This window comes from Puntigrus tetrazona, chromosome 7, assembly GCF_018831695.1.
Source record: "Puntigrus tetrazona isolate hp1 chromosome 7, ASM1883169v1, whole genome shotgun sequence".
Classification (NCBI taxonomy): Eukaryota; Metazoa; Chordata; class Actinopteri; order Cypriniformes; family Cyprinidae; genus Puntigrus; species Puntigrus tetrazona.
Window position 1 is genome coordinate 39,212,224 of NC_056705.1, and position 27,558 is coordinate 39,239,781.

Genomic DNA, 27,558 nt, shown 5'->3' on the forward strand with positions numbered 1-27,558 from the left:
TCTTTAACCAGTGTTTTGAAAAAAAAAAAAAAAAAAAAAAAGCTGGAATACTAAATTGGGTGAATATGATTAAAAAATTAATGCGGTTAAACGTATGCAATTAACCTCATAAATGAACACATTAACATGAATGCTCTGATCTCAACCCTGACAGAGATGACCACTCTTGTGGATTTTACAGAAATAATGGCTGAAAAGATTTTGCTTTCAGCAAATCTCCTCCTCGTAAGTTACTTATTTGTATAACGGAGTCAAAAATATTTTACTTGAGCGTGAGTGATATCAAGGTATTTTATTATTGAAGTAAAAGCTCCTTTACAGAATAAACAGGGACTTTTCTACTCAATAACATAGCAGGAAGTTCTCAATGTCGATAAGGAATGTCAACATCCACATGAATGCTCATGCAAAAACAGTTGATGGTGTTTATCCCTGTTAAGCATTTGCTCCCAACCAATCCTTAGTGCCTAGAGTGACCAATTAAACAATATGCTTTCACCGGGTGCCGAAACACGCAGCGGAGCTGGGAGCAAAGAGTTATAAAAAAATAATTATATCTCAATGACAAATCAAAACAGAAAACAAAACACAGACGGAAACCTAATGTCGACGTGTGACGATGTACAACTTCAGAAGCATTGCACAGCGCGTAATTCAAAACGTACAGTCCTTATACCATTGCGCAGGTTCAGTATTGAGAATACTCCTTGGTTTGAAGTTTAGCAATGATGCGCTCCAGTTGCCTCTTAGCCTCGCACTGAGGGAAGTTGCCCATTTCGTAGTACTGAGGGGCGATTTTCACCAGCCTGAAGGATGAGAAGATATGCACAATGTTTTTGCTTTCTTTGTCGCGGAAGCATTTGCCAACGACGCACAAACAAATTCGACGCATTTGCATGTTTCGGCTTACCATTCGGGTTTGATATCAGTGCAGGTGCGGATGTAGTTCTTGGTGGTCAGCACAAACTCGTTATAGAGAACCCACTCGGGCTTGTGGTCCAGTACGGTGGAAGGGTGCAACTGGACCACCTGGTTGTCCTTCACTGTGAGATAGTGGCCGGTGCGCTCCAGGTGAGCAACCTGATAACACCAGAGACGCAAATTAACAAATAAATCAACCACAAGCTAACCAAAAGCACACACGGGCATTTCTTCAGACGCCGTAAGGATGTCGAGATTAACCTGGGCAATCAGTCTCAATAAACGGCCGACTCAAACAGAAGCGCTGGCAATAGAGCGCCTGGTAATTCCTACACTAAGGCGCAAATTTGTCTCACCGGTAAAGGTTAATGTTGACAAATATTTCAATATTAATGGAGTAATTCGACTAGTCAGGTCACTTGTTTCACGAACCCCCTCCCAGGGAAAGATTCGATAAAAACGTCATTTATTTTAGCTACGCCGGACCAAAACTGCCTTGATTTCTTAAGTGCATTTAAACGGGCGCACTTTGATAGAAGGCCGTGCATTACATTAGCAAGCTTCAGTGATTCCTCTGTCTGAATTAAAAGTTACTGTGTCCGTTGAGAATACAGAGAGTAAAGGGAGACATCAAGCTTTGCATTAAAACTAGATGCGTTTTAGTTTAGGATTAAGAAAAATACAGTGGACTAAGAATTAGTGATTTGATCACTCATGGCTGTTTTATTATAATACGTTTATGGCCAAAGGGTGCTACCGTCTTGAAAAATAGTGTTTAGACTATGGAATCAAATATTCATCACTAACTAATTTTGCTCATTGCAATTTTGAATATATCTCAAGACTCGTTTGTGATCCTTAGAAAAAGTCACAAAAAACAAGATATAAAATCAGAATTGCAAAAAAACTAAAATAATAGTAAAAGCACTATTGATAGAAAGTCATAAGTACTATTTATTTTGTGGCAGAAAACAAAAACAGAACTGTAAACTCTACTCTCAACTCAAACTCTACACAGATCAGTTCGAGTGACCACATCCATTTCCATTGATAGCCTCAACCCAGAGGCTATTTCCACAGGACAAAGAGAGGAACATTACAATTTACCATAAAAAGCATCTCTGTGTGTAATAACACTGAGGAGATCTACAAATCACACACACATTACAGATGTTCAAAACATTTTGAAATCAAAACCTTGGCAGCACTTGAGAAGCTTACCGGGTGGTGTTTTTGTTCAATAATTGATATTTTTGGCAAACGCACCTGCATGAAGAAGCCTGTGACGAGAGCGCGGCGGATGTTGATGTAGTAGTCTCGGCTGGTGAACTCTGTGCTGCGTCGCGGCAGGTTGAAGCGGTCCATGATGCGTGAGAGCTGCTGCCGTACGTTATCAGCCGACATCAGCGAGCGGTAGTTAACGAAGTTATCATAGCACCATTGCACCGACTCGTGGTCTTGAAACAGAAGGGTTAAACATTAAAACCGGCTCAAGAGAAACATCCAATCTGAACTCTGAACAGACCACCGCAAAAAAAAAAAAAAAATTACACAGTGCACTTTTTAAAAATTCACAGAAATATCCATACATTGCAAAAGTGACAGAATACATTGGTTATATACTACATTAAGTTACTTTACTGGTATTAAGAAATGCCAGAGATATTGTGATACCGATAACATACCGGCTATAGGCCCATGCTGGTATTTGGCTGGAAGAAACGCAATCCTAATTTTCACTAAACGTTGGTAAACAACGTACATAACAGTAGATAAGTCAATTTATTACAGAGAGAGTACAGGTCAGTACCGATGTATTCCAAAAGGTACAATAAGTTGGTTTGATAACATAATATCAGTAAATGAAATTACGGTAATTAACCGATTCCGTAAAACCCACACTGTTGTTAATTTTTATTTTATTTTACAGTCAGATTTCAGCAAACACCTGCCATTTTTTACTGTATATTTTACGTACTTTCATAGTGTGGAATTGTCACCATTTTTCTTATAACAGCAAAAATCTAAAGCTACTCTAAATGAATTGTGTAAACATTCAATTAGTGTGGAGAATCATTTGTGACCCTAAATGGACAGCTTTGCTTTGAAACTACAGGTTTCCTAAAGACACGCTCAAGTCACAGGCTGTGTGACTTTGCCTGTGTTTTTTTTTTCTGTGACTAAGCCGCTAATAAACACTTTGTCGACCAAGCTTCTTCTGTCCTACTTTTTTGTTAACTGTAAAGTCCAATATTAAATTCAATTTAACGCCAATTTAAAGGGTTTGCATCCAAAATGACAGATAACACCTAATCAATAAAACCTACTGGTTACAACTCTACTTTCAATCTAATAAGCAACCCAGAGATCCCATCTCTAACTTATCTACTAATACACTTTTTTTCTATAGCACCATTCAAAATTAATATTAAATGTTATATTGTTTTAAAACCACCAACATTAATACATTTCTTTTGCACTGGTGTCTTTTTATTTTAAAAATTGTGATGCCAAAATGTTCTTTTGTAATAACGCTTTAACATGAAACCTCACATCAACATCCTCTAAACATCCGTAAACATGCATCATATAAGCACTGACTACTAGATAAAACCAGCGATGTGCGAGAAAACATGGAAGCTGACATGAACGAACTGCACGCAAGTTTCTGTGCCTTTGAGAAGAGTTTTAATAGCACGCTGCCTCGCAGGCACCGATTTTGATGACACAAATTGCGATTTTTGGCCACCTACAAAAACAACCTGAAATTAGTTGTAATAGATTTAGGCAATTAGGCTAATTAAAAATGGGTGGAGGGATTGATCTCACATGAGAGAGAGTGTGTGTGTGTGTGTGTGTGTGTCGTGTATACATACTCTGTTTGAAGGCGTGGTAGACGTTGAGCAAGGTCAGATGGTCCCCGTCGATGTGGGCGAACCTCATTTTGGACTCGTCGGCTGCCTTCTTAGCTTCGGTGGGCCGCACAAAGCACTGTGGGACTAAACAAGGTTGGTATGGGCCCCAACATAGCCGCCCATAGGGATGAGTCAAGCGTTCACCCAGACAAGACACAAGGCCTAGTTCTGAGGCTAGAGCACGGCACAGGGTATGCTACACCAAACGGTAGGACGGGGTGGGGGGAGAGACGCTTCTCTCGGCTTTTGATTTGCCTTTCTGGAAGAGGAAGAAGAGGAACTACGGCTGCGCAAATTAAGTTACGCTTGGGGTCTGATTCTTCTGGGAGTCACACGATTGATTTTACCCGTGTTCATTTACAATGCACGCCCTCAAAATCTTTAGGTCTGAATTTAGGATTTATTCATGTGAATTGCATCATTTTAGTGAGCTAAAGTCCAAAAAGTCCACTTGTTAGGCCATGACACAAAGAATGCTGTTTCTGGGTCCAAGTCCCTCCTCCTCTCATTTATATATTTTTATTATTTTGAGAAAGTACCATCTCAACAGCTGTTTCACAGGAATAATTGTGCAAATGGATTTAAATGTGTAATTTGAATAAGACGTATTTGTAATAATTCTAGAAAATATTTACTGCTACTATGATATAGTACTATGAAATAACGCACTTAATGTTTTGTGTGACTGTTTTTCATTTATGGTGCTGTATTTTCTTTTTAAGCCATGTCATGGTTGGTGAAAACAGAGTAACAAGTGTCATAATTAAGATGAGACATTTAAGGTTAAGGCTAGACAAAAATTAAAAAAAAAATAAATAAAGAAGTTTCAATTTACAGCACCTTTATAACAATTTTAACCCATGCCTTTAAAAAGTATATCCTTAAAGTCTAATTTTACAATATTGTCGTATTTTGCACAACTGAATTTTCAATAATTTTTCATCTGTATATTAAAAATTCATAACTGCATTTATTTCAACATTTATCAGATCAATTCATACACAGCACCTGAAGTTCTCACTGACACGCTCTGATTGCCTTTCATTTTAGTTACAATCTCCTCAATGTGACAAACACTATTAATTAAATTACTCCGATGCATATTTACCAATCATACATAAAATGCTGTTATTTGATTGCAGACATCTGACCTGTTTCATACCCAGTTTATTAGGATTCTTTGTGTGCTTATTCAACTTTAGAAATCACCTGCAAACCATTATATTTATTCAACTTAAATACATAAACTTGGTTAAAATTTGGCTAGCCGTTTACTGTGACAAACATGCTTTCAATTATGTTTATGAATATAAATTACTCACGCAATTCAAAAGCATAAATCCTAATAATTATTTCTTTTTTATTTTGTGAAATAAGGAGCACTGTAGCATTGTTTGAAGGTGTACTCGGGTCGGGTCGGATCAGATGGATGGACAAATCCTGAACCTCTAAAGCGCTAGTAAGAGATCGTATCCTATTTCCTTCTCTCCCCCACCCCTCTGCATCAGACATTTAATAGCTTCAAGCGCCATTCTGCTTTGGCAGTCTTACAGTGTGACACATTAAGAGACTGGACTGTTTGTGAGCACTTCCTTTGAGAGTCGTTCTACATAATGGCTTCGGCCAAGCAGCTAAACGCATAAGCAGACTGTTTGTTTATGCAACCATTACGATTAACTTGGTTGGCAACTTGAAATTGCGCATAAGTAGACAATCAAACAGCAGACTAACATATTTTGCTGTGCTACTTGATAACGAGTGAGCTACAAAGAATTAATATCTCATAGTCCATTAGACTACTCTAATAAGTCTTAGATCATATGCAGGGGTCGTGTGTACGTGAGCATGTACTACCTGATAGCATTGCGGTGATGGACAGGATCTCGTTGGAGCAGTTGAACTCGCAGCTGGCGATGACCATCTTGGCCAGCTGGGGGTCAAGAGGAAACTCGGCCATCATGGAGCCCAGCTCCGTCAGGTCACCGTCGTCATTCAGCGCCGCCAGATAGTTCAACAGTTCCAGGGCTCGCATCAGGGTCTCAGGAGCTGGCGGAGGTAAAATGTATATTATAATAGAAGAAATTTTAAATGCGAAACCACACACACACATTTGAACACGCATTAGTTCACATTTAAAGAAAAGTGAAAAGTTTTGCAGTTGTTTTTAAGCTGATTTTCATCTAAAAGTACGGCATGGAGTCGCTTCAAGCAATGGTATAAACATCATTTAGTGTAAATTGAGATGATCGAAATTAATAAAAATCGCAATTACAACTCAATTTCAAGGGAATAATCGACAATCGTGATTTTTGTCCTGATCGTGCAGCCTTAAAATATGACATTTTGTGCCATTCAATTCAAATTATTGCAAGAACTGCTACAAAATTAATTTGTAAATTCATACCTGCGTAAATGCAATTTATTAACATTGTTCTTGCAAATAAACACTGACACCGAACAAGTAACAATATTTGCAATAATAAAGTAAATTTAACTCCTTAATCTACCTCTGTATAGAAACCTGCTGCTTAGCACTTAATTCTAAACAATTAAACTTTTGAGAAGATCTTAAGATGATCTAGAAATGCAAAGTATTGAAAAGTTACTAAAAATGTCAGCTCTTGCATTTTTCCATGAATATATAGTGTCTCATTCTGCAATCAAAGGCATTACACACACACACACACACACGCATCCTTCACACCCACTTGAACACTCAGCCAAATACAAGTAGACAAGTGGTTAAGCACAAAGACCGCAAGTGTAGGTATTGATTACACATTTATAAATGAGCATTGAATAATTTACTGGTTTTTAGTTAGATTTTTAAATCCAAGCCCAAGTAATTTTGATACTTGTCTTAGATCTCTCATTTAAAAATAATGCACATAATGAAAGCCATTTTCTTGCTGTGAAAACATTGTGACTCTGGTCTCCTGGACAACTAACTTTTAATTCAAGACAAAGGGGGCTAATTTTTCATCTGACATGCAAGCAGTTCCAAACAGCAGCACCACTAATTCAATTACAGGGAGGAACCTCTACTTAATGCATCAACACTGGTCACACACCAACAAATTCAATTACTGACCTTTGGCTCTAGAGAGTTGGGCTCTAATGACCAGTTGCATGTTAACTGAAAATTAGCATTGCCTAAGGTTTGGAGGAGTTTGCTGAATAGGATGAAAGACTGTCTTTATCAATGAGTCAGGAAAACTTCATTTGTGGGGAAAAAAAAGTGCAGTGGTCAGTCTGTTATGAACGAATATTGATCTGGTTTATCAGACATACTTTTTCTATTTGTTTTGAAAGGACGTGTATTACCCGTGCTAAAGCAAGTAATACGCATGAGGCGAAAATTAAGTATAGGTGCCATGCAGTGAACCCAGCTGGAAAAAGTAATTTATACATGTGGACAACACATCAGAAATAAACTACAGCAGGGAACGTGCCGATGTGTTAACTGAAGGCAAAAATCAATGAGAGAGAAAGCTAAAGGTGTTTTTAAAGTGAAGAAAATATAAGCAAGCATTTGGCAAAATGTCACCAGGCAAATGGCTTCCACTGTTTATCAGTGGAACGTTTGCATTAATTGTAAAAATCCAGTGGAGTAGATTGTATAAAATGCTCACATTTCAGAATCATTATAATGTGTTTTTAATTTAAGTTTCTAAAAACAAGACGTCATATCACGACCATTGCAAACTATATTGCATGTTCAAAGACCAACGTGACCACAACTTCAGGAAGCAGAAAGCCTTAACACAAGCTTGAATATTTTTTAAAGCAATTTTAGAGATCTTTTAAGGTCATGAACCTTTCAGGAAAGACGATGAGCCAATCACATGAAAAAGCTCCAGTCGTTACTATTCAGCGATTACAGGTCTGGCCATCATGCACTTTTAATGAACGTCTACATCAGTCTTCGTACTGCATAAAAGCAATTATAGGATCAAAGCCACACTGAAATATCAGTCAGTTTAGAAAAGGCAGTGTCCGGTTGTTGTTTTTTTTTTACCCAAGCTTCACCAGATACTCCAAAATGACCTGGGGAAACTATGCACAACACTAAAAGAGCTAAATAGATTTTGACATTTCAGAAGAAAATGAATGCCAAGCATTTTTGTAAAAATGTACATAAATATCTTGCCATTTTTACAGAAATACAGAGTGTGTGTGTGTGTGTGGGTGTGTGTGTTCATCCCAATATGACCTGAAAGTAGATACAGCAATTAGACAAGTAGGCAAGATTTGGGCCGTATGACTTTACCAGAGGTTCCTACAGTATTGGAGAAAAAGTTAGAGGCATGCGGAGTCACGCATCTTTCATGCCGAGAACTTATGTTGATGTAATGACAATGACGCATTTAAACGTTAATGACCAAAAATCTCTTTAAACACTTCATTGAACCGCTAGTCTCTCATATGCACCATATTTGTAGTTTTTTTATGTATCTGTATTTTTAGTTCTAATCGAATCCATGTCCAACACACAATGGGTTGCCAAGTGTGCAAGGATCTGTATTTTAACTGGTTTACATGTTTCACCTTATTCGATTCGGTATACAATAAATCCATTTTCAAATACTGTTTAGGATGGATACTATGCCCATTAGGACACAGCTTTTTAAAACGTTGCTATGTTCTCAATGCGTTTCGAATGATGCTATACTTTTTGGAGTGGTTTAAATAAATTGCTGAAACATAAGACCCCTGAAATGAAAACGACCAAGAAATAGGATAAACTTTCACAGGCATGAAAAAGTTCAGTTTGGCCCTTTTTTTTTATAATTTACTTAATGTTACAAGCTTTAAATTACAGTAAATTTTGATGTATTAAATAACAGACTTTTTCTTTGTATTGTCTTAATTTAGCTACCAAGTCTACTGCAGATACAGATATTCGTGAAAGTATTTGTAAATCTCATACCTGGTGGGTCCATGAAGTCAAAGTGCACTAGGTCATCGATACCAAGCTTCTTGAGCTGTAGCACCACAGAGCCCAAATTTGACCTGAGAATCTCAGGGTATGTGTTGTCCTGAGAGGAAAAATGGAAAGTTTGTCATGTTCTAAGTACAAAAAGGGTGTTAGACGTGACCACAAAGTACTAAACACAGTACCAGTGTCACCCGTTGATCGACCAATGCATCGCCGTATAATAAAATAAGAACAAGTGCACTACCCAGGTACCAGTCTGGTTTTACAAACCTGCATCTCAGTCTTGTAGGCCTTCTCAGTGTAGAGCCGGAAGCACTTTCCTGGTCGAGTACGTCCAGCACGGCCGGCTCTCTGCTGGGCCGAAGCCTTACTAATAGCCGTTACGAGCAGCGACTCAACTCGAATGCGAGGGTTATACACCTGTGCGACGAGAAGGAAAGAGCTGTGTGAATAATAAATGCACACCATTGCACCACAGCAATATGCCAAAGCGAAGCCATCCCTCATCTCTGACTGGACTACATGTATGACAGCAGCAGCTGGGCTAGGGAAATGTCAGCAGAATAAATAACTAGCTTTTCCATCTCGAGTCGCTGTCAGAGCCCCGCCACTGGGTTTATCTGGGGATTTCAGAGGCAAGAGAAACAGATGATGGGGCGAGATTAGACAAGTGAGGCAGAGGAGAGAAGACTAACCTTTTGCTTGGCAAAGCCAGGATCAATTACAAACACCACGCCATCGATGGTCAGGGACGTCTCGGCGATGTTTGTAGAAACCACAACCTATGAGAGCAGAAACAATGCGATCAAGAGATCAAAACTGACTAGACGGCTTACACACAAAAGCGCACCTCAAAAGTAAAAAAAATAAATAAACGGCCCATCCTCAATTCGCTCGTACAAACTATACTACGCTTTTGTACGTGTACGCTAGAGCATGCATAGCCAAGTGTGTACTCTTTCAGAAGTATGACATGCACTCTAGAAAGCATACATGTTTCTGTTTTTCCAGAGGTTATGACAAATAAAAGTAATATTTGAAACTAAAGTTGCAACTATCATAACCTAATACAAACGCTTGTCAGTCTGGGTTTCTAATGTAGCTCAAGTTTTTTTCAGAGCCCTGGCCAGTATATTATTACATTTATTCAGGATTACAATCAGACTCCAAAAGTCAAGTACTCTCAATTGGAGTTTGTCACGTTTTATAATGCTCAGATTAGTTACTTTTTATGGATTACATTCACACAACAGTAAATAATTCATGATCTGATTCTACCCAGTTTTTCTTTTAAATGGTTTCCCAAACTTTAGTGCAAAACAAATTGTGACGTGCATCATGGTTGCACATATGCATGCGCGGCCAAAAAAACCAAAAACTGTGGTGCATGCACAGCACGCACATAGTATTCTGGTACGAACTTTGCATCACACACACATTATACACCGAGTATTGTGTTCGGGTAAAAACCAAAAGTATACTTTGGGCTTAGAAACTTTCTACACATGGCTTAAGCCCGTTTTTACCACATTTTAAAATGCATTAAGCGTAATATCACTTAAACCAAGTTGCACAATTTAAGACATCATTCATGCCAGTTGCACAATTGTTGGAGGACAAGTAAATGTTGAATATTTAGCCTAATGGGTTTATTCAAATCTCTAACCACTCTCTATACCAGCAGGGTGGCTTTTTTTAGCACATTTCACTGGTGATTAGACATTCTGCACTGCTCTGGGCAAACCAAAAATCAAATTAAAAGGAAAAAGTTCTGTGGTAACTGGAGAGGGGTGTGGGGAAAAAAAGGCACAAAAAAAAAAAAAATCTGTGAGAATTAAATCCTTAAAGACACTTCAGTGAGCTGTCGCAAGCTGGAAGACTAATACAACCCAACAGGGGAGTAAGGCAACAGTTGCTGCAATCAAGTCAAATCGTGAGTGTGCTGGCTGAGCCGGACTGCTTTCCGCCGAGCAGCCCGTCCAGACACATTACTACTGCTCTTTTTGGCGGCAAGATACATGTCTGTGCACAGCATGCAGCCATCTTCCCATCCCTAGAGAAGCCCACCTCTAAGAAACTCTATTATTCATGCCACGTCTCGCTCCTTCACTCTCTCTCTGTCCCTTTACAGTACAGGTGGCCTTCATCATGTGTGCTAGTGACATATTAAATCATCTTTGAGCTAGAGACCGTGCACCGTCTTTGATATGCGGAGACGACAGCGTCCGAGAAGCTCCAGAAGAGCTTTATAGCATTGCATAGGTAAGGGATGCATACTGGCCCAAGTCAAAAGAGACAAATGCTGGTCATGAATCACAGCACGAGAAACGTCAATCTGAGTCATGTCAGAGACGGAGTCTCTCGATAATTTAAAGGTTTGCTTTGTGTAGTGTCCCAGAAAAAAAAAAGAGCAGCCAAGGGAGCTGTACCTGTATGTCAACGATGGACAGGGAGATATGGATGTGTGAGGTGTGCATTCACAGATAATGGTTTTGAATGTTTTTCAAATGCTATAATGTTAGCATATGGACAAAAGCAGCTGCAGATCTTTTCTTAAATGTGACTTCTACCAAATATAGGGCTAAGTTATTGAGACAGATCTGAATGCGAGACTGCAGATGATTGTAATAAAAAAAATGTTTTTTAAATGGACTAAATGACTGGTATACATCAACAAAAAGACTGCTGCTTAATTGGAAGATTGAGGAGTGCCTTTTTGAGCAATAACTGTAAAAGCAAAACAAACGCATGGATAAATCAATTCAAACCGATCAATAATATACATTTAGAAAACGTATAGAACAAATTGACATTTCATACCAACTTAAGGTATAATATACTACATAAACGTCCTATATTCATTCTTGACTTGAGATCTGAGAAGTAACCTAATTGACATTACAACGGTAAGTAAACAGATAAACATGCTAATTTGGAATGCTATCTTATGTAATACATATACTGCTCTTCAAATATGCTTCCCTTGAAACTAATTTTTTTGAATATAGCAATATACAATTTTTGCTTTAACTCATGCCTACAGCAGAAACAAACTCAAGGTTTAATTAAATGGGTTAGGTTTCTTTAAATACCCTAAGTGCTTTGGCAAGCTCTACTAAAAAGTTTTTGCAATGTAAATTTTGAGTTTCCTAAAACTTCCTGGCCCCTATTACTAACAGAAAACAAACAAACCTCATATTTCATGTAATTCAGCCTCCTCAAATGCCTTTGAGGCATTCAGATCCTACTTTTATAAGTGGATTTCTCTTTAGCCTCAAATGTTTGGCTTGGTTTGGTAATGCAGCAGAGGGTCTATTCATGGAGCCTTTGACCTGATGTAATTCAGCCGCTGAAAAGAATCATCTGCCTATATATTCATGGAAAAGCTGGGAGAATTCACTGAAAAAAGGCCATCTGGAGTCTGGAGACTGAAGACCACGACCCAATGCCCACAGAGCATGCTCTTAACAGACCACTGAATGACAGAGGGGTCCGGAGCGCTTCAGACACACGATAAAAAGAAATGAGGGTTCCTAACCAGTCTGCATCCTTTCAGAAAATAGGACCACCTGGGAAAGACCTTTGAGATTAAATATATTCCAGAGTGGTAGCCATGGAAATTATCGAAAGGTGAGCTCCATTGGAATGAATTGCACAGCAAAAACACTAAATGCATTACCAGTACTTAGTCATATTCGTTGAACCGTAAGGTGTTGAGAAATTGCATCTTTTAGGAGGCAATGATCCATGCACAAGTGGTCTGGAAAAGGAAAAAAATAAATAAATAAAATAAAATAGGCGGGCTGACCGAACAAGGCTAATACCAGCAACATTTCACTTGAATAAGTGCAATTTCAATACTCTCCAATGAGTCTCATTCAATGTTCCTTTTTTGCTCAAACTCTAAAGACAGACCCATACATTATAGGTAAAAAAAAAAAAAAAAATAAAATCAATCAGTAATATTGTAAAATATTAAAATCAAGTTTTTTTTTTTTTATTTGACCAAATCTAAAATATTTCTGTGATCAAAGCTGAATTCTCATTACTCCAGTGTCACATGACCCTTCAGAAATCATGATTTTAGCACTTTGAAGAAATACGCTCTTAAGTTGTAATTTCGGTAATACTCTATTTTATCAAATAACCATGACTATAAATGTGCAAGCATAGCCACATGCGTTTTCAATTCTTTATTAAATTACTGTAGCGATAAGGTTACCTTCAAACATCCGAGCTATTAAATCAGATGTGCTGCAATTTCAGTAACTAGCTATAAACTTGCTGAGTGTTTAACCTCGTTTTTGTTTCTCCAGCATGACAGCGGTTGACCAGTCAATCACATGTCATTCAAAAAGTCCCTGTCTTCAAATCACTTAAAGCAATCGCAGTCGCGAACAAGCTGAGATGGCTCCTGTCTAACTCTGTATTGAATGAAAAAAGACATTTCGTCAGCAATAGCACAGCTTTATTGTACCTCTGCGTTTTAAGCAGCACAAGTAGAAGGAGCTCAAACACGATCATCATTACCGGGCTGTATATCGGCAACCCGTTAAAACCCAAGGACTCGTCTTCATATTAAAACAGACATGCTTTAGGACTTTGTTTAGAGTGGACAGTAACGTATTAGACATGGCCTCTATCAGGTTAGATGGGTCTAAATTACGACTTTCTGCCCAGATACAGTCAAGAAGCCAGATTTACCACTTAAACGTTAAGCGCAGGTACTCATTAAGCATTGTTTTAGATTGTTTAACACACATGGAAGATTCAATTACCCTTAATTCTTGCATAACCCTCCATTTCCGCCGTCAGCACAAGGGAGATCTTACCACATCCCAATTAACTCCAGGATCAACAAGAAAGTCGCTGCCGAAATTTGCCACAGTCTTCGATTTCCCTACCAGTGACTGCTGAAGTTAAAGCCCATCTATTAAACCATGCATCAGCAGTGCAGAAGGGCTGCTGGATTTGTCCTGAAGGAGCACAGGTGCGGATCTCACAATATCCACACACACACACTGTATCTGCCAAAGGTTGCTTATATGCATCGCATTTAATATATGCCAGAGGGAGTGAAGAGTTGACATTTTTACAAGGTAATCTGAGCCTATCCTTATGTACCGCTGTCACCGAAAGACAGAAAAACAAGGTGCCAAACAAGATCTGAATTCAAGGCACTGCGCAGTTCCCTCATTCTCAAAAAATTACTTTTGCTTTAAAATGAGCTTATTCAACAAATCTTGAACTTTGTCAATGTTGAGTTTACTACTGGCTAATCCACTTAAATGTTTCCTTAAAAGTTGACTTAATCATATATAGGTATCACTTATTGATTAGATGAACTGGGCAGTAGTTTTCAGCATGCTTTGCATAGGACTAGAATAAAGAATAATGGTCATTACACAATGAGAACGAAATTTGCACACATTTAAAAAACCTTGTGTTGTGTCAGTCATGTAAACACTGCTTCCCAAACCACTGTCCATCAAAAAAAGAAAAAGTGTGCATATATGCACAAACACACACACACACAGAATAATAAGCAGCTCTCTGTTCCCAACATTAGTGTGCATCACAGGGGTTGCAGCATATTCACATCACCCCTGTGAATCCATGTCCACTTTCATTTTCTTCAGAACAGCGCAGGCAAACAGCGGCGGATGTTTGAACTTCTGAAGCAGCTTATGCCCGGGCTTACGAGTAATCAAACCTCTGAGAAACCCAGAGCCTCTTTAAACATGGAAGTGGTCAGGGGAGAGATGAAATGACACAATGCCCTAGTGGAGGGGGATGGATGAGGCAGACACTTCATATGTGAAGCAGAAGGATGCTGATGCTGTTCGGTGCATCAAATCACAAAGCAGGCATGCAGCTACAAATATAGCCATCACGTTGAAGGAACAAGAATGCGGAAATTTGCAGTTCAGTGAACACTTGCGTTCGTTCATTAGGACATCAGTAATCTTTGCCTGGAAATAATGACAAGCGGAGCCGTTTCTGTAGGGGAGCGATGACTCATTAATCAAGTCCTCATCAGATGTTCGGCTAAATGTTTGCAAACTCATAGCCGCTGATCAGATGTGATATTCTGACAGATCTCTGGCCAGTCACGCAGGAGTCCAGGTGCTTCTCATATTGAAATACGTCAGGCTTGTTTGAGAGACGGAGAAGTGAAACGGGTGTATAGAAAACAAAAGAGCGATTGCTTCTGCACAAACTCCTGCTAAGAGTAAAGGATGACAGACGATGAAAGACACTTTACAGTGGATGAGCTCTGATAAAACATCTAGAGCGAGTTTCATTTTTTCAAAGCCAACATGCCAAAAATGCCAAACGACCATATTCAAGTCGGGAAGCAGAACAGGAGGGAGCGAAAGCAAACCGTCCAAAAGCGACTTAAAAACATTACTGCTCCAACACTTTTCAAACGATCGAAGGATGAGTAATTTTCCTTTCCAAAATTAGAGAAAAGAATCATATGCCGACAAAAGCAGCATATGCTATGAGTCATTGTTTTACCAAAGCTAAAGATGGAAGGCGAGAAAAAAGAAAACCTAATTTCCACCATTCCTTGTCCCTAATCTATCCCTCTACTGACAGACTTGAGTCATTCTCTCTTTCTTTAAATGGAATGAAGATGCTACTATAGCTGTGCCGAGACAATCACGTCAATATTTTGATCCTTTGATACCAGACTCAGCTAACACTCAAAATACATTATAAAATATATACGCACACACACACACACACACACAATAATACATCCACTGCTACAGTCTCTACAATTCCACTCAAGCAAAACTTGGAATCCATTAAAAGTAAAAATAATTTATGAACAAAAACGAGGGAATCCTAAATTGTGTTTGAAAGATGAAAAAATAGTCTAAAACGGCTCTTTACATAGAACGCACCTTTGTGTGCCCAGATAATTTTATAAAAAAAAATTGCAGTGTTGAATGCAGTTGTCAAGAAAAAAAATTTAAAAAATGCAATGGCGACTTGCTACTGTAAACAATAGCTTGCAACCTGTGCATCGACTGTTTGGTCGACTGTTTTGGAAACACCGCCGATGAGCTGCGACGACCCGTGAAATAGCATCTAAAAAACAACGTGGCTCTCAACGTGCAAGAGAAAGGGTCATATAGCCACATCTAGCACGTTTACATAGAATAAAAATGAAAAAGTAGCACACTGGAATGGAAACACACGTTCAGTATGAACAGCCCCATAGGAGTTTGGAATATTTTATCAACGCATTTTAAGTATCTCTTGATCCAAACCACATTAGAGGAACTAAAAGCAACGCCTTTCTAGGAACTGTCGCAGTTTAAACCTCTTAAGATCTTGATGATCACAGCGTATTCAGTCATATGCATGCTGTTGATCTTTACCTTTCTGCCGATGGCTCCGCTGGGTTTGCGGGGCGGAGGCGGCTCGAAGATCCTCTGCTGCTGCTGTGGAGGCAGCGTGGAGTAGAGCGGGATGATTTTGATGTCGCCAACCTCAGGGCCGAGATCATCGATCTCGCGTTTGATCCGTTTACAGGCTTCGTCGATTTCCTAGAAGGTAACAAGACTGATGTTAGAGACCACAGACTGAGAATCAGGTGCAAACTGATGAATACTAAAAGACATTTTTAGCAAGTAAAATCAATAGAATTTAAGAAACTGCAATATAATAAATAGAAATATAAGACTGCCATTGGCCTTTGACAACTTGGCACAAACTAGGAAAATGAGTGTTCAAAAACATACCAATACATGACACTTTGTTAAGCTAAAATAAACACTAGTGGCAGCAAAACAAGTACAAGTAATTCCTTTTTCACACAAATGAAGACTACAAGGCATATTATGAGACTTGCAAATTACTGTTATGACCGCAAAACGCTTTTAGCGTAGTGCTTTATTTGTAAACCAATACATTTTTTGGCTCACTGGACATTTTAGTTTGAAAGCTTCATGTAACCAGCAAATACCAAAGCAACATTTTGCAGAAATATCTCGTTTTCCAAGAATCATGGTCGTTTTATCACAAAGGTTTAGTCTAGAAAGGCAAGTTATTTCCTCCAGATTTCCACTTGGAAACCACTTCCAACTAGAACAGATTTTTAAGGATGTGCCATTAAGCAAATGCCATTAAGGTTCCTGTGTTGTTCAGACCTCACCGACTTAAAAGGTTTAAACGATATCTTTGCGATACACTGAAAAAAGCAGCCCAAGTCATAAAGGTTTGGGCCGACATACTGATGACAGAATTGTCATTTTGTACGACTTCTCCCTTCAAAAACAAGCAGCATTTGGGTATGTTAATAAACTAATTATTTTAATTTTCTTTCATAAGCTCCAAATCAGTGGGTTGTGTAAATCCTCCCTTTATTTGTCCAACTTCAGCTCACGTCAACTGATTTTGGATCAGCTACCCTTTAAGCACCACTTTTACAAACATCATTAACTGCTGGATCAATTCCCCCGCTCTGGAAACACCAGCACCACCGAGGCTTGGGTGGTTTAGTTGCGGTACACTTGATGTGCCAGTTGTGTCAACCGAGTGAGAAAACCAAAGCTGGAGTGCATGGCGTGCGTGGTGCTCGGGTAAGATCCCCATGGCTGTGCTATCAACAGCGGCAGTCACAAGGGCACGTGTACACTCACGCGCACGCTTTATTATTCCAGATGGCAATGTAGTAGAGCTAATGTGAGATGAGAAAGCTGCAATGATGCATAACCAGGAGCAAATCACAACAGATCAGTTAAGTGAAGCCGAACGTTACAAACACTGTGGCTTGAGATCTAGAAATACGTGCCAGTCGTCACAGCAAGTCAGAGATCAGAGCAGCTCGAGTACGTTTTATTAAGCACATACTGTTCTGCAGACTTAAGCATGGACTTTAAGAAAAAAAAATAAGTTTAACCAGTGTTCACTAAATGCCTTCTCTCACAAGTCACTGTGACACCAATGAAGAATGCTTAGTATTTACTGCAAAGCTTTGTCTTTTCTTCATGCATGAGCACAATGCGTTCATGACAAGTGGCACAGTCCTACTGATTCGAAAGTCAAAGCTTATGCAGCACCGCCATCCTCAGGCCAGAGCGTGCACTGCGACTTGAGCTGGAAAGAGACGAACGGTAAACAGTCAAGAAGTGATCTCTAGAAAAACTTCAGGCTGCTGTAATAAAGCATTTATCGATATCACGACATGCACTGCGACACTGAAAGGCCCTAAAACTATTTTACTCGAGACCCTTTCATTGCGTATCTAAGCAGCCATAGCTGATCATTTACCCATAAAAGCATTAAAGCTCGTAAGCGCTCTGATATCCCAGACACGGTAGTCCGTGCACGCGCCCAAACGCTCCCTGGGGCACAATATGCGCAGAAAATGGCGCCGGTGGCCATGTGCATCTTAATCAAAGCTCTGCCACAACGGAGCAGGACAAGGCAAATCTGAATGGATTGATCAAATTAGCCGAAGTATTAATAGTCCATCAGCCCTTGGGAAGCGGCAGCTGTCAGGAGGACTGCTATCCGTGCTGCCAAGGCACCGGGGAGAGAGGGACACTGGGCTGTGCCAAAGCAGAAGAGCCTGCACCTGGAGCAGGATGCCAAATCGAGATCCCTCGCTTCTCGCAGCGACGCCATACAATACTGGAGGAAAATATTTTAAATGGCTGCCTTAATCTACATGCTGCAGATGCAAATGAGCTGGCACGGATCTAAAGGAGAAAACTAATCTTAATCAGTGGTAATTTAAGCCTGATTCGAACGAGCAAAGTTGAACAAATAACCGCAGCTTATCAGTGAGGATTTTTTTCCTCTTTGAAAGATCGCGCAGTTTAAAACTAATTGCTGTTTGTGGAAAGCCTATAGAGTTAAGTCGTCCATTTCTCCTGCGGAGTTTCGACGCATTAGCAGGAACCGGGAAAAAATACAAAAGCTAAAACGAAGTGGACAAACAGAGTAACCTGCTCAACTAAAATGAGGCACCTTCACTGACCGAAAGGAGCAAACCGAGATATTATGTGACCAGCCTAAAAACCATGTTCCTGGCCTAGATTTTTGCATATTCAATCATTCTTTAAATGGGTGAAATATAATTGCCAACTCCTCTACTGTGATCATTAGTCTCATCACATGCTTAAGATGTGAAGCACTGCACCCTTTCAACTGCCCAAGTCCATATGAACTCCATTAACCCAATTAAAAACACATTAACAAGTGAATACGCATTAAAAGGCTAGATCTGCTGCTACGGAGACAAGAACAAATAGTCAGCATGTTAGCGTGAGTTTAAGTTAATTTATTTTATGTAAACATGCCAATTAAAGGGATAGTTCGCCCAAAAATTTATATCCTGTTGACATTTCATGTAACATCATGCTTTTCCTAACATTTTTTTTTTTACTTTTTTTTTGCAAATATCACAAATGTTGGTAAACAGTTTTATTTCCATTTTAATTATTTTGTCATACTGTATGATCACCTACATTCTATTAAATACCGTACGTTACGTTCAACGGCAGAAAGGATTTTCATTTCTGGGTAAACTATGCTTTTAAAGGTGCGGTGTTGTAATAGTAACAGCTACCGATTAAAATTGTTATAGTAGTCCACATTCGAAATATTGGAGAAAGTTGGTTCTTCCACCCTTCATCCTCAGACTCAACACTTATGCAGGTTGCCAGATTGAGGACTTGCAACAGTAACAAACAACATTAAAATGAAAGCCAACTCATCTGCGTCTTAACATTCCTCTGGTCACAGAACATTTAAATGGTTGCCAAAGCTTTTTAGGTGTGGTAAAATCTGCTATTTCTGACCTAGTTGGCTGAAATGCACTGTTTTCTACCAACTGGCAACCAAGGGTGTTGAAATCCAATTGGGTAAAGGTGCAGGGGGGAGGAGTCACAGAACAAAAAAATAGATCAATTAAAAAAAAATTTTAAATAGATCCAAACACCTTGAAAAACTGCCTGTAACCTTGTTTTTTGAATGTTTCCTAAATACGTCAAAAAAGAAGGCATTTAAAATAGTAAAAAAAAACATACAGCACCTTACGAATGCCATATGTAGTTTGATTTTCTAAAACACTGATGACTTCAACGTTGCTCTGTTGTGCTCAACCAATGCTGTGAGTTTGAGACAGGAATACGTGTTTGGCTGAACAATGGCAGATGGGCGAGTTCAGAAGGGCCATTATATCTTCAATTTCTTCTGAAACAGTAGCAGCTCAGAGAATGCACAAACACAAATGCAAACACAGCGTCGGACCGTTCGTGATAAAGATGAGCTCGCTTGTTTCCTCTGACATTCTGGACTTGATAATGATTCGTTCGCAGCAAAGAGAACAATCTTGCGCATCAATAAATCTCCACTCAATTATCATCCGACGCTGGTGGAGACAGTCCAACTTCAACTTACTTGAGTTCATTCATTCTGCAATGAGCCAGCGATCAATCTCACACCTGCAAATGAAAACGGATGTACACGAGCAGACCCGCTGGAGAAACTAATGACGGGAGTCTGCCGTTAATAAATAGGGTGTCAAATTATCTGATTAGGTGGACGGTGCGAAGATATGACTTCTCTTTGCAAAAAGAAGCAGCGGTACTGTTTGTTCATTTGTCTAGCCTGCTTTGACTTGCATTTTTAAATCGAATGAATTGTTGTATTAATGCAGTTTGCGTGATATTTAGTTAAGTTAATTTCTTTGATCTTTGCGAAAGGAGAAAGGGAACAGAACAAATATGCAGGGAGTGCTGGTGATTCTCCATCTGTGACCGTATTTATCATTTGGGTGGGTCCCTGACCCTCCACTGCGCTCAGGTGAGCACTGGTTGCCGGAGACGTAAAATAATAAATGGCTTAATTTCAGGGCTGAATCTGGGTCATTCTCTGCCATCTCTCACAGGCTTTTGCCTTCGCGCCAAGGCCAGCTGTGTTCATGGCCATTATCAATCTAAGCATTGATCTCTTCTGCACTATTTAACTGTTGTGTGTGAGGCGGCTTGAAAAATGTCATAAATGACAAATGTGGCTCATAATGAGCATCTTGAATGTGAAGCCACACACACACACAACCAAAATAAAGTGCCCACAGTTTGGCATTCAGTGTTTTCTGCCAAGATACTGAAATAAAACATACACACAAATCTATCTTTATTACTAAATTTCTGTATATTTCCTACTTACTGAACGACACAAATACCTAAAAATTACATTTGTTATAATGGGTTTGAGAGAAAATTGTCCACTATTAAAAAGCTTAAAAATAATAATAATAATTATATCATTTATATTGTAATTGTTGAAATACTATAATCAATGGTTAGATATTAGGGGGGAAATATTATTCATAGAGACTTCATAGATATTATTCAGTATATTGGTATCAGTGATACCCTCAGTCATAAATACGCCACTTAAAAAAAAAAACTACGTTGTACATAATTTGAAGATTATATTGTAATAATTTTACATGCAAAGTATATATAAAAACGTTAATGTTAGGTGAGATTTCTACTTTTTCTTTTTTTATGGTTTCTTTGGTAGTGGGCGGAACTAATGGACAAACAACATCTCATTGGCTGGCGCTCATCCCTGTTTGGATTTCAGTTCAGTTTAAGTGAACGCAGACAACATGAACATACTATAGATGAACCCTGCAGCTAAATAAATAAATATATATACACACACATATACACACATACATAATTTTTTTTTGTTCTTCCCCAGAAACACTGAATGACCAACAATATCTTAAGCACCTCCAGTCCTAACTTTTTGCTAATATGCATTCATACATGGTTAGAGTATCATTAAATAATGCTTGGCCATCATGTCATCATAATAAAGTAAATGATGAGTATACTTGCAGATATTTAAAAAGGCTAAGAATTACATAATTACATAAAGCAAAACAATGTTTTTATATACGTTCAATAAAAGTTCTTAATTTACTTATGTATAAATTAAAAAGTAAATAAATCAACCTAGCCGTCTCTGCACACGGTCCTTGGATAAAGAATAAAATGCTTGCGCTTTAGTGCTAATACAGTTTATAAAAGTGAAATTCAAGCACTTTTCAAAAACTTTATGTACAGTCTGTGCTTTTCAAGGGCGAGGGAGCCGATTATAACAAACTTATAAGGGAACGAAAATAGCGTTTTCAATGACGATATACAAAACTGAAGGACTTAAACTACAGGCTAAAAATCAAGCATTCGCTGCATGAACCCTTTTCAGAGACGACATCAGCGGCATTACCTCCTGTCCGGTGAGGAAGAGCAGCACGTCTCCCTCATCTTCCTCACACATGTGGATCTGGATGACCGTGCGGATGGCTGCTTCCAGGTAGTCCCTCTCCGGCTCGGGCGTGTAGAAGATCTCCACGGGATGCGTCCGGCCGGGAATGGTCAGCAAGGGGCAGTTGTCGAAATAAACCTGGAACTTCCCAGCATCCAGAGTGGCGCTCATTACGATGACCTGGGGAGAAATAAATAGAGTGCGTTGGCTTTTAAACGGACACCATTTCACACAGCGTTCGGTAAAAGCCGCTGCGCTTTGCCGGTGTCGACAGCGAGCACGTCTCTCTCTCTCTCGGGACAGTATGATTGTAATGGAAGAAAGAAAAGCACAGAGCCGTTCTGAGGTCCACCAGGCACCTTTCCACATCATGACGTGCTATAATTGCTCTTAAAGCATATTAAACTTTAAGGCTGCATGGGGACGCTGGGCTGAGGGATCACTTGGAGTCACCTAGACCTTATTTAACAGTCTCTGAACACATGTATAACCTTTGATTTGTTCCTGACAACAAGTAGTCATTACCCATCTGCTTTATGAGAATCGCTCCAGCACATTTCAGCCATAAAACTCGCTGCGCTTCTGCTCTCCTTGGGCTGATGGCTTTCAAATGGGCTGACCCAGCAGCGGCCGCTTTACCTCCACTAAAAGCGACTGGCTGTGCATTTCTGAGTGCCACGGTCACGTTCATCTTCAAACAAACGGACACGCAGCTGTCAGGTGTGTGCGAGCGGCCTCGGCGGTACACACACATACATACTCTCGCAGGATTATTTGCATTTGATTTGTTAAGAGAACAATTTCTCTTGGCGCAGCATGATTTGGCTTCAAAATTTAACTACTCGCCATTTATCTTTTCTGTTATGTAAACAGTTTTAAAATTTAGTGTATTAATCTAATGTGTATATGCACACAATATTTACCTCCCAAAATATAAAATATCCACATATTACTCATATTCGTAATACTATCATCTTCAAATTATCTGTTAATGTGTTGCGATACCATAAAAATATCTGCAGATACTATACCAGCTAAAGTATCACGATACCAAGCAGTGTCCCGATAAAATGATTGTATTAATTTATAATTTAATTCCACAAAATGACAAGTTTATAAATGGATGCAAACAGACAATTTCTCATACATTTGGGTTGTATTTCTAATGTGTGAATAATATAGGTCACAAACAATGTTATTAGATTAATGTTTTAAATACATAACTGAACATAGAAATATGTTGGAAAATGCATTTAAATATGCTTACTTGTAGATGAGGAAACGTAAAACAGAAAAAAAAAAAAAGTGTGTGCACCTAGATTCAATCACTGAGTCATTCAGATGATTCTTTCAAAATGTCTGCAGGAGCGAATCAAATGACTTGAGTGATTCACCAAAGTCAATGCAGATTTGGATTCGAACACAAAAATGAAACAAACAGCATTCTCGACTGCTGCTCGTATCATATTGCTGAACTTCTCAAGTTATCAGCATGCATATTGAAAATTCCATTTAGAAATGTAAAAAATAAATAGACTTGTTATAAAAAAAACGTACATCTGGGAACAAATCAAGAGTTTCTGCAGGCTTTATGAAGTCAAATTAAGACCTTTCATAGATAAAATACATTAAAAAAAATCTGAATTTGCAATCGAAATACACACACATACAGTCAGAATAAGCATGTTTAAATTTTTACATAAACTGTTACACTGACTGCCAATGTGATATCATTTCAAACTAATTTTGATATTTTATCCTCCAAAAAACGTATTTAAAGCCTTAAAAGTAGACACGTTACTTCGATTTAAAGAGCTTTCTAAAAACATCTTTTATCCATTCGTTACTGAATGGAATCTTCCAACATAAAGTACACAAAACACTGCGGCTTTCCATTCCATGCAGACCTAAATGTTCCTCCGCCGTGTCCTCCAGTTTATAGGAATAAAAAAAACAACAACCACGAGGTGGTGCAAGCACACGGTCAGTACGACATACCTTAAGATCGGATCTCTGACGAACCACTTCTTTAAGGACGCCCATCAGAATATCTGTAGCTAGCGTGCGCTCGTGAGCCTCATCGAGAATAATGACGCCGTATCGCTCCAGCAGCGGGTCGTTCATAGCCTCGCGGAGTAACATACCGTCTGTCATATATCTGTGCGCACAAGACACGTTTATTCACCGAATGCCAAGTACACTACAATCACCCTGGAAAAGCCGATACGCATTGCTTAGTTCTTCTACCAGAATTAGAACTTACTTCAGTATGGTCTTTGCAGAGCTACAGTCCTCAAATCTGATGGAGTATCCGACCTCCTGGCCCAGCATGACGTCCATCTCATCGGCCACTCTCTGGGCCACGCTCATGGCGGCCACCCTACGTGGCTGTGTACAAGCCACTCCGCGCTTGGGGCCGGGAAGGGCCCTCACCATGTCCACACACCACTGAGGGATCTGAAAAAGAACGCCAATTCATTAACGGGCCCTTACGGTGTTCCTCTGGTCTTCCCAAACGAACGAGCACATTGGTTAACATGACGCCAGTCAAAAAGTTTATCAGAACGCCTCTCGAGAAGGATGCGAGAAAGGGCACAGCAGCTTTGGTTGCCTAAACCTGTTAGCAGGCGGCACCAGTTAAAACATGAGAAAGGAGAGCAGGGAAATATATGATATGCAGAGGATTAATGTGTTAAGCAAAGAGGGGAAAAAGACAAAAAAAAAAAAAAACGAACAACATTTCCTCTTCCTACTCAATTATTATGAAACAATAATAGTAGCAATAATTTGTTATTATTGTAAAAAAAAAAAAAAAAAAAAATTAAAATTGTATAAAAATCCAGAAAAGAGAATTGTTAAATAAAGTACAATAGCAGTACATCTTATTGATTTTAATTTAGTAAAATACTTGAATTACTACTGACTGGATGTACTAACAGTTTTAACCGAATATGTTATTATAATGTAATAATTTTATATTAATAAATGTTTTTGCGTTTTTTTTAATCATACTATTGTACTATCAAAAACAAAAAACGTAATAATCAGTAAGATTACAAAACATTTATGGCCATATTTATTTCTTTTTTATTTTCAACTGAACTACTTTGAACTCAACTGTTTTGTTTAAACTGCAGGTAGATTTTTAAAAAAAAGCTATTATTGAAAACAAATTTATAAATTGATTCAGTTCACTTAACACCATGCCAGTATCAAGGCCATTTTTATGGTGTTCTCTGAATAAATTACACAAGGCATGTATAAAGTTATAAAAGACACTTCAGATGTACACTCGACAAAAACTCATTCAGGTGATGCATTTTTATAAATGATTGAAAAAATGTTTTACTCTTATAAATGAATCTTTTTACAATTTTGGGAAGATGGTTGGTGCACATGACTTTATTAAAAGCATGTTGTAAGTGACCCATACTCACAGGGCTCGCAGTCACGAAGCTGAAGTACAGCAATATAATTAAAACCACAGACTGCATCTGATAACTGGACTGAGTCGTACTGCACTCATTCTTTAACCCAAGGTAATTACCATTCTGTCATAATAAAGAACAATCTAAAACACCCTAATTAATACATTCGATAACCACTGGCGAAAGATCTCTGGATGCAAAGATCTTTTGGCAACAGAGGCCAAAAGCAAGGACGTCTTTGAAAAGTAGTAAAGGCAAAAGGAGACCCTTGTTTGGTCTTACCTGTGTGGTCTTCCCAGAGCCCGTCTCTCCAACGAGCACAAAGCTCTGATGCCGGTTGAGGATGTCATTAAATCGCTCTTTGTACTCCCAGACGGGCAGCTGCAGCCTCTTCTTGAGGATCTCGTAGTAGCGCGGCGTGTGAGGCAGGTTGGTGAAGGGGTTGATCTGCTGATGCATGGCTGTCTGCTTCAGAGTGAGCATCCCACCGCCGCCGCCGACCGGCCCGGAGCTGAGGGAAGCACCGGACGCCTTGCTCTCTCTGTCCCGGTCTCGGTCGCGGTCCCGGTCTCTGTCACGGTCGCGGTCCCGATCCTTCGACCGCTCGTCCCGATCTCTGTCACGGTCCTTACTGGTGGGAACAAACAATAACGCAACGTTTTAGTGTCCTGCCAACAAGTCAGCGTTCAAATTAGGACTGTCAAAATTGGTGCATTAATACACTGACAAGCCACGCAATGTCGAGTTCATATCAACGATTAATCACAGGCAAATACAAATGTGACATTGCATAACTTTATAGCGTAGATGTGCATTATAAACGGCATTCGAGCATGTTCACAGCCCTATTCTGAATCAATCGAGTCTGAACTGATTAAATCAGTTTTGAAACAAATGCAAAACATCTTTTGGCAGAAATAATGACTATGTTCCTAAAAGTGCCCGTTTTGCATAAAGTCAAGTGGCAACCATACTCCATTCAATTACCTTTTAACTCTTATTCATCCATCAGTTCAACATGTTGACCACCGAACCGATTCACTCAGCTCAACGAATCGTTTAGAACGCCACTGAGAACCGATTCACCAGAATCGTTTAAAGGATCCGCTATAACAAAACAACTCATTTAGAATTTAGAACTAGTACTTAAAACTACCCAAACGATGAGCAACTACTAAAAAAACATATACATACTTAAAACAATACAATGTCACTGAAAACCAAAGATAAACAAAGTAGGCCGCGCGGTAGCCGTATATAACTAAAAACCAGCCTCGTTAACATAAGACCGTGGGAATTACGCACTCACATCCCAAACGCTAACCTTAAAACACAATTGTATTTTAGTTAACTTAGTTGAGGACGGTTTCAGAGCATAGTTGTGCCACATTCCGACACCGGCAAAGTCTCAAACACACCACAACACCACCCGGTGCTCCTTTAGCGGCCTATCTAAGCTTCACGGAGGCATCGTGTCTGCTTTTTTACACACTGCGAGCCAAAAGTATGAAATATCTAGTCCATAAACAAGAGAACTGTAAATGGTGCCAGTCGTACGTCAAAGCGACGCACGTGTTAGCGGCATCGCTCACAAAGACTCGCGCGCTTCTGAGCAAACCAGCGCGCTTTCCCTCGAGCTACAACAACCTCTTCGAAAAGCAACCGTGCTTTTTATACACGACATTTATTCGCCACCACGTCACCATCCGTGCAGCATTTCAAACCGCACGCCAGCGCAAGAGCGGGAGCATGCTAGCGCAGCCTAGCCGCTAGCTGCTAAAACGCTCCTCGAGCTCAACGTACCCGTCGGACGACCTCTTCTTGCTCGACGAATAATCGTCGCCTAAATCCAACCGATGCCGTTTTGACATTTCGTAATAGAAATATTAATAAGGCAAAGGAGAAAAGAGTTTGGTCGGTTTCTCCAGCGCAGCCGCTGCGCTCTCTCTCTCTCATGAACGGCTAAAAGACAAGATGGCGACCGGAAGCACTTACCTCATCATTATTTCAAGTGCACTTAAGATGAACACCGCAGCAGACACATCTG

General features: G+C 39.4%; 1 protein-coding gene across 2 annotated transcripts; it reads right to left on the reverse strand.

Annotated features, from left to right (window-relative positions):
* Positions 1–277: 277 nt before the first annotated feature.
* dhx15 (DEAH (Asp-Glu-Ala-His) box helicase 15) lies at positions 278–27,490 on the reverse strand. Of its 2 annotated transcripts, none has more exons than XM_043244151.1 (14): positions 27,315–27,490; positions 25,794–26,142; positions 24,347–24,540; positions 24,082–24,241; positions 22,045–22,263; positions 16,170–16,337; positions 9,471–9,557; positions 9,046–9,195; positions 8,767–8,875; positions 5,691–5,882; positions 3,798–3,920; positions 2,188–2,378; positions 911–1,080; positions 278–806 (listed from the first exon to the last, which is right to left on the reverse strand). In XM_043244151.1, the coding sequence occupies exons 1-14, from the start codon at positions 27,380–27,382 to the stop codon at positions 689–691; spliced, it is 2,298 nt and encodes a 765-aa protein (XP_043100086.1). In that variant the 5' UTR covers positions 27,383–27,490; the 3' UTR covers positions 278–688. The 2 variants fall into 2 exon arrangements, with proteins under 2 accessions (XP_043100086.1, XP_043100087.1); XM_043244152.1 differs by lacking the exon at positions 27,315–27,490 and adding an exon at positions 26,499–26,613.
* Between the last annotated feature and the right edge of the window lie 68 nt (positions 27,491–27,558).